This window comes from Dendrobium catenatum, unplaced genomic scaffold (assembly GCF_001605985.2).
Source record: "Dendrobium catenatum unplaced genomic scaffold, ASM160598v2 fragScaff_scaffold_1344, whole genome shotgun sequence".
NCBI classification, from domain to species: domain Eukaryota; kingdom Viridiplantae; phylum Streptophyta; class Magnoliopsida; order Asparagales; family Orchidaceae; genus Dendrobium; species Dendrobium catenatum.
Window position 1 is genome coordinate 460586 of NW_021319806.1, and position 8050 is coordinate 468635.

An 8050-nucleotide genomic window follows, 5' to 3' on the forward strand; every position below is an offset into this window, starting at 1 on the left:
TTTTCTTAACGATTGAAATTTAGATTTTGGTTTTGCAATTATTTTTTCTGCAAAAACCGCCAACAGAAAATAATATTTATTTGACAAAAAATTAAATAAATAATTCCTATTTTGTTTCTTTAACTTTATTTTAAAATTTTAGAATAAAATTGCAATTTTTAAAAGTCCCTTTTAATTGACTTTGGGGGCATAATGTTAATTTTTTAATACTTATTTCACAATTTAATAGTCATGACATCACTGATGACAACCATTATGAATTATGATAATTTTTACATATTGAATATGATCTAAGATAATTTTGTAATTTTTAAAGGACTAAACTGATTAAATATGCTATAATTAAAATTTCTGAAATACATTGTTGAGATACAAACATCACAGTCAACCAAATGAATTAAATAATCTTACTTACCGTTGCCATAAGAATTTATTTATTTTTTGATATTTAAGTCAACTAAGATAAATTCATATATCACACACATATATGTAAAATTTGAATCTAAAATCTCTTTAGTGATAGTAAAAAATCTAAATCAAGAGGCAAAAATGAGTAGAAAAATGTTGACATCGGACAGCGTTCGAGACCAACCAGAACGTGCAGTGTCATTTTTTTACTCGGTACCACTCAATATCAAATGATCTGATACGTTCTGATTGGTCTCCGAATCGTCCAGCATCGGCAGAGAATAATTGCTCATTGAGATAACATCACAGTTACAACTTATAATGAGTTTGATTGCTTCCAGGTCTCCTGGTCTCATTCCCAGACCAAGCTGGCTGCAACCTTCTAGAAATCCTTGGCTGAAAATGACTAAAGGTTGAATATTTCCAACATAATTTAACTGGACAAAAAAATACCAGAACATTTTTCCGAATGCCTTGTGAGCTGCGCTAGGGTTTGGCGATTTTTTTCTCCCGGCGCCTCCTCCGCACTTTGTGTCCCTCCGCTTAATATTTATCCTTTTTTTAAATATATTTATGAAATTTCAGAAATCAAATGAACCCTTTAAACAAATTTCACATAAAGATGATAAATTTTGATGATTTTGATAATTTGTTATAAAAAAATATAGAAAATAATTAAAATAATTCTGCCTCTTTATGAAAGATTAAAATAATTCACAATTATATTAAATGATCATTTTATCCCTCAACTCTCTAAAGAAGAGCCAAAATAATTCCACCATTGGGCTATTTTGATTTCTTTTTAAAGACTTAAAAGATCAAAATGATCATTAGGGACTATTTTGATCCTTTGTAAAGAATTAAGAGATCAATATGATATTTTTTTTCTAAAAAAATATAAATTAGAACTCATTTGGTTAATTAAAATTATTTTATTTTCAATCATTTTAAGTATTAAAAAAAAAACCATCATAAAAAAATACAAGATTTATAGTAAAACAAAATCAACTTTGACATCTAACTACATCCACCTAAATAATAACAAAAACAATTAAAAGGGTCAATTTTATTATTAGCAGTAATATTTGCTTAAAACCATACGCTTCAGATAATTTAAGTGCATTTAATCCCCTCATTTAGGTTTTATTTGGGTCAACTTTCTTACTACTTAAAGCTTTATTTTAGTATAAAAACTTAAATTTTTATACTAAAAAACTGTTTTAAGAAGTAGTAAGAAAGTAGTCCCAAAAAAACCTTAACCTCAACCATCGCACAAAAAAAAGATTATTGCCACCAAATTACTTATTTTATAGCAAAGTCTTATATATAATGTTGCCATGACCATGAATCATGATGATTCCCTAAAAAGAAAATTTCAGCTCTCTTCTTCTAGAAAGTCTACAAATTTTTTTTTTTTTAAACGAGATATCTACCCGCTACCACCTCCATCAGAGGCGTTTGGTAGCGTAACTTATCTCACTACGAGCCTACCAGCAACCAACTCAGGTGCAGGACTCGCAATTCTTTTCTCACCCCGATGAGTGTTGCGCCACATTGGGAGGTTAAACTCGAGATAGGGGTTCCCAACCGCACTCGCCCACCAACCCAGCTAAACCCGGTGGATAAAGTCTTCAAATTATAAACCTTTTCTCCAATTTTGTTTGCAGATCATGCCACGTGGCATATGTGATATGAAATGATCAAAGCAAATGGTAAAATTGGAATTAATTGCATAACAGTTAGAATTTCACAACAAATTACAGCTCAGGCGGAGAAATCCACAAATAAGCAATTCCAACAACCAACAAAGCAATAAAGCAAAGTCAACAATCCAAGATGGGCAGAATCCACTGTATTAAATGAAAGTCCAACAACAAATAGTTTTCCTCTCTATTAAATGTAATAGAACAAAAGTCCAACAAACGGATAAACGATAAGCTCAATTGGGATCATAGAGAAAATAGCAATGAATCAGGTGGGGCAGCAATCTTTCACTTTCTTCATCAACAAGCAGCCATAAGAATATGAAATCCAACCATATATGATTTCTTATTCTAAAAATAAATATAAATTAACAACTTTGATAATATTTAAATTATTTTTTATCATTAATGAGATTATTTTTCTCATCATAACAGATAAATAAAAAAATTCTTCAAAAAATTCTAATATATTACAACAAAATAGTATCAATATCAAAACAATAAGGGAGGTTTACATACATACCAATTTATTTCATGCTATTTACATATCTAACACCCAAAATATTAATATTACATGACTACCACCCATATGGAATGAAATATTAAAGTTTATAGGATAGTATGAATGATAAACATGAATTATAAGAGCGGTATATTTGATATTAAAGTTTTATATAGGTGATAGACATGTAATATTAATTTTTTAGATGATAGATATGTAAATAGCATGAAATAAAATGATACGTATGTAAATTTCCCAACATGAAAACATTTTATAGAGAATGATAAGACAACATAAATCCAAACATAAGTAATTTTAATAGCAACAGAACAATCCCTTACAATTATCTCAACATTTTGACCTAAAAGGTGTGGTGGTGATATGGGACAATTAGTGAAGGGAGGGAGGGAGGGAGAGAGAGCTCAGAAATGGGAAGAATGATAATTATTTCCAATGTAAACAACACTAAGCTCTTGGAGAACATTACATATATACATACATCCCATTTCCTATACACTTCCTTTCATAATTTCATTCCTAAGGTTCATGAAAGAGGAGCTGCTGAGGTCTAGAAACATGGCAAACCTAGAACCATCACCAGACCCCTAATGAACTGAACCAATGAGATGTAGATAGCAGGCGAAAAAAGAATATCAAGTCCTAAGCAAAGGGAAGAACTAACAAAAAGGGCCAAAGAATTCAGTTACCCCCATTGTTTAGCTGTAATGAGCCATCCTTGATCAGCTTCAAGCTAAGGCTGTTGAACCGTTCACGCGAATACTGTCTTGACACCTTCCTCCAATCTGTCCCGGCTTTCATCATAGTTGCAAACTCCTCATAGCTAATTTTTCCATCCTAGTAAAGAGAAGGTTCATGTCAAACCCAAGGCTCATAAATCTCAAGTGATTTTGTAATGGATGTTTAAAAAGATAGCTCAGGTGGTTTATGTAAAGGTAATCATAATATGATAAACCGACCTTGTCGGTATCAACATCGCGGACGATGGCATTGATGACTTCATCATGGTTAGGACCCAAGTCATCGGCTAGCGCCTCACTCAGCTCTTCGATTTCGATGTAGCCACTCTTGTTCTGATCGAAGTAAGCAAAGGCTTTGTGCAGATGCTCATCATTGCCCAATTTCTTCAGGTGAATTGATAAAGCGACAAATTCGCCATATTCTAGGGTTCCATCTCCATCAACATCAGCCTTACATTCAAAATTGGATAAAGCTCACCATATAAATATAAATAGAGAAGAACAACTAAAATTATAATTATTTCTGACTTCAGAACAAAATATTTAATGCTATAAGGAGAGTATCTTAACTCTTTAAAACTAAAGCTTGGAGCATAAGGCAAATAATCAAACACTTACAGCATCCATCAGAATCTGAACATCTGCATTAGGAATCTGATGCCCGAGTTTCTGAAGTCCAGACTTCAGCTCTTCCAGAGTGATCCGCCCTTTTCTGTTTATGTCCATCATCTCAAACATTTTCTTTATATCTGCAACTTCCTCCACAGATAAATGCTCAGCAACAACCTGAAAATTCATTTCAAAATCATCATGGTGCTCTCCCTTACATAATGGAGTACAACGAACAGGTATCTGCCCTTTTGAAGTAATAATTAGCACAGGTGAAAGGAATAGTGTCCAAGTCATGTTTAAGGATTGGTTTAGACAACAGAGTGTAATTACAGAGGATGAATCTTACTCTGAGAGCTCTCTTTTTGAACTTGTTCATCGACGAAAATTGTTGAAGTCGGGCTCGAACAGTTTCACCCAGATTAACATTTGGGGCCTTCTTGGCATTCTGCAACCAAGGATGATCTGTAATACACAATGGCATGTTAAATGTCAGTTAATTGCATCGAGCACCACTCCAGAATAGGGCATATAGCTGTAAGTGTGCCATACATCTAACCATAAGTGCTAAAATCCAAGAAAAAGATACTCATCAAAGAAAAAAATAAACCAGGCAACAAGATATCAAAAGTCGAAAGCACTTTACTTTGTTAGTAAAAAATTAACTTTAAGTTAAGCTTCCATTGTCTAGTCAGCATTATTGAAAGGTTAATTAATGTATCAAGATGTCAAAATCTTTTTGATGATGAAATAAACAATAACACCATATGCATTTAATACTTTTTAAATATGATATTTACCTAACACTTCTAGAGCTGTTAGGCGGTGCCTTGGATCTGGATCAAGCATCTTTTTAACAAGATCTTTAGCACTGTCCGAAATTTTAGGCCAAGGATCTCTCTTAAAATCTACAGTAGAACGAATGATTGCCTGCGCAACTCCCTGTTCAGTTTCTACATTCAAAATATTTATTGTTAGTTAAATTATATGCACAAAATCAAAAATTTATAATCCTAATGATATGAATCACTAAGGCAATCTACCCAAAAAAAAAAATAAAGTCCATTTTCAAATTTACTAAGACAGCCGAAATGAGAAGGGAAGAAGTTCAAGAATCAAAGTAACGGATCATTACCAGCCCAAAATGGTGGTACACCACAAAGCAAAATGTATAATATAACTCCAGCACTCCATACATCAATTTCTTGGCTATAATTTCGCTTTAGAACCTCTGGAGCCATGTAATAAGGACTTCCCACAATCTCGGAAAAGTGTTCACCTGCTCATGAAACACAATCAATGAAAGCATTGAACAAGTTTAAGGGTTCTGTCATCAATCAAGATGTTTAGTAGCCACATCAAGCAGAAGCATTGAAAATAGAAAATATATCAGCTCAATATATATTGTTTCACATAAATCTCTAATGAGATCAAGCAAAAGCAAATATGGGAATAAAAGCAGGAATAAGTCAATTACATACCAGGCCTGAAAAATATAGACAGACCAAAATCAATTGCTTTCAATGCAGAAGTTTCCTTCTTATTAGCAAACAAAAAGTTTTCAGGTTTTAGGTCACGATGCATCACTCCGTGCTTGTGACACATCTGCAAAAGAAACATAACAAGTAAACAATCACCATATGAAATCAAAAAGAAAGAATTACCACCATAATAAATTGTCAAAATTGAGCTTCCACTAAATTCAAGTATAATAGGCATCTTTGATTAACTAAGATTTTGTTTGGGACGGCTTTCTTACGCTTCCTAAAGCAGCTTTTCAGTACAAAAATTAAAATTTTGTATTGGAAAGCTGCTTTAGGAAGCAATAAGAAAGCTGTCCCAAATGAAGCCTAAGACTTCCAGACTCTAGCCAACACTTGATTAGTCAACATGATGTGAACAATTACTTAATTAGAAGAGTATGAATCACAAAGGAAGTGTTGCTCCAGCACACGAAGATGACATAAAAAAGGTAAATAAGAAAACCCGATCAACATTCTAAGTTATGAGGTAAAACGAAATTATATTTAATTGCTGCGGCAGCAGCAGAACAAAAAAAAAAGAATTCTAGCACCATAAAGATTTTATCCAATCGCCATGAAAATTTATCATATCTGAATTTACCGAATTTACTAAATCCCACTTGAGTTAAATATTAGTCATAGCCAAAGATACCCTGAATTTTTTGTTCCAAAAAAAGGAAGAAAATCCTAAAAGTTTTGCCCTAAACCCTAGACTGCTAAGCATCAAACGTCAGACTCCAAACCTATATCCAATTTTATAGAGAAAAAAAGAAACTCAAGAACACACAAGTATGGAAGCAATTACTAAATTCGAAAAATAGTTCAATTAAATCAGGAATCCTAAACCACGTCGAGATCAGAAACCAAACGATTAACCTACATAAGCAGTATCTACAAGCACTGGAGATTTCACCTGAACGACCTCAACGATAGTCTTAGTGACCGCAGCAGCAGCTCTCTCAGTATAATGTCCCCTGGCAACAATCCTATCAAAAAGCTCTCCACCCTCACAGAGCTCCATCACAAGATGAACAGCGTTATCGTCCTCATAAGTATCTTTAAGGCTCACAATATTGGGATGCGCGGGCAAATGCCTCATGATGTCGACCTCGCGCCGCACATCATCAATATCAACCGCAGTCCTCAGCTTCTTCTTGGAGATCGATTTGCAAGCAAATTTCTCCCCTGTGGCTTTATCGATGCATAGATAGGTGATCCCAAACTCTCCTCTTCCCAGCTCGTCGCCGAGCTCGTAGCTGCTGCCGATGTCTCGGCCTGTTGGCGCCTTGAGTACCACGAGCTTGGGCACACCGGCGATTGGGCTTCGGTTGTAATCAACGGAGAAGGGGTTCTGCTTGCCCACCTTCTTATTCTTCGCCTTCTCAACCTTATCAGAAGAATCAACCGGTCTCGCGCAACAGTTACCCATACTGATTCAAGATCAGGGATCCTTACTAGGGTTTAACTTTTCGTGCTTCCTTCGAAGATCAGCAAGTGCAGAAAGATTCAGATGGTTTCTTTCCAGAGTAAACGAAGACAACCCAATCCGTGCCCGAGCAGCGAGAAAGCCAAAAAGGCGACAATCGAGAAATCTACTAAAAAACGAGAAAGTCAGATTCTTCTAACTAAGAGATACTTCCTTGAATAATCCAACAAAGAAATCTTCATCGATTGAAGAGAAATAGAGAATAATGGAATACAAAGGGGAAAAGGGATCAAAGTAGAAAATTTAGACATGGAAGAGGCCTTTAATGGCGGAAGAGATTAGAAAGAAATTACAGAGCTAATGCAGACAGGTTTGAATAGGCTGAAAGCTGAATCCACAAACGCCTTGCTTTCTCTTTCTTTTCCGCTCGTATTTCAAACGAATAGAAAAAAGAGGCAGGATAAAAACAAGCGAGGGTTGAGATTGCGATATTTCTGCTTCGTTCGCTGGTCTCTTTCTAATGCTTCAAAAACTGAAGGATAATTTATGTGAAATTTTCTATAGTTTGGCCTTTCTAATAAAGAAAAACGGCAAATTTAATATTTTATTTATAAATAAAAAATATATTTTATCTAATAGTTGGATTCAGCTTGATACGTAGTAAAAAAATTATCTTAATCGGGCGCGGATCTCGATGCAAAATTAAATTGGAAATTTCAAAAATTAATTCGGAGACCATCTGAACTCCGATTTCAGCAAACTTACGGTCAAACTGAGTGTCTCGAAAACATGAACCCAACGACACCAAATTCAACCCAATCCGAGCCCAAATGGGTCCAAATCAAGGACCCGAAGCGTTGCTGGAAGGTTCAAACCACAATTTGAGTTACCAAAAGGTCTATGATTTTAACGAACTTATACTCGAATCGAACGGCTCGACGATATGAATCCAACGAGCCCAAGATCACTGAATTCCGAAATCACTAAGGCCTCCAAATGCCTGACAAACGGTCCATGATCAAGGGGTTCAATATCGGCCGTCCATCCAACCACTCCCCATTTACCCTTGATCTCTCACCTATTTACGGGGCATGCCACTCCATAAAATCTATAAATAGACC

General features: G+C 34.8%; 1 protein-coding gene across 1 annotated transcript; it reads right to left on the reverse strand.

Annotated features, from left to right (window-relative positions):
• Window positions 1-2907: 2907 nt before the first annotated feature.
• LOC110096878 (calcium-dependent protein kinase 20-like) lies at window positions 2908-7444 on the reverse strand. Its single transcript, XM_020823016.2, has 9 exons — window positions 7283-7444; window positions 6417-7095; window positions 5462-5585; window positions 5116-5259; window positions 4781-4933; window positions 4330-4445; window positions 3990-4157; window positions 3591-3821; window positions 2908-3468 (listed from the first exon to the last, which is right to left on the reverse strand). The coding sequence occupies exons 2-9, from the start codon at window positions 6930-6932 to the stop codon at window positions 3313-3315; spliced, it is 1608 nt and encodes a 535-aa protein (XP_020678675.1). The 5' UTR covers window positions 6933-7095; window positions 7283-7444; the 3' UTR covers window positions 2908-3312.
• Window positions 7445-8050: the final 606 nt, after the last annotated feature.

What these genes read in the sequence shown, in the direction of transcription:
- LOC110096878 (XM_020823016.2), bottom strand. Translation starts at nt 6,932, where the DNA reads ATGGGTAACTGTTGCGCGAGACCGGTTGATTCTTCTGATAAGGTTGAG. An exon ending in GTCTATATTTTTCAGGCCTG is followed by an intron (nt 5,260 to 5,461) that starts GTATGTAATTGA and finishes TTTCATGAGCAG; the next exon opens with GTGAACACTTTTCCGAGATT. An exon ending in AACAGCTCTAGAAGTGTTAG is followed by an intron (nt 4,446 to 4,780) that starts GTAAATATCATA and finishes TGTGTATTACAG; the next exon opens with ATCATCCTTGGTTGCAGAAT.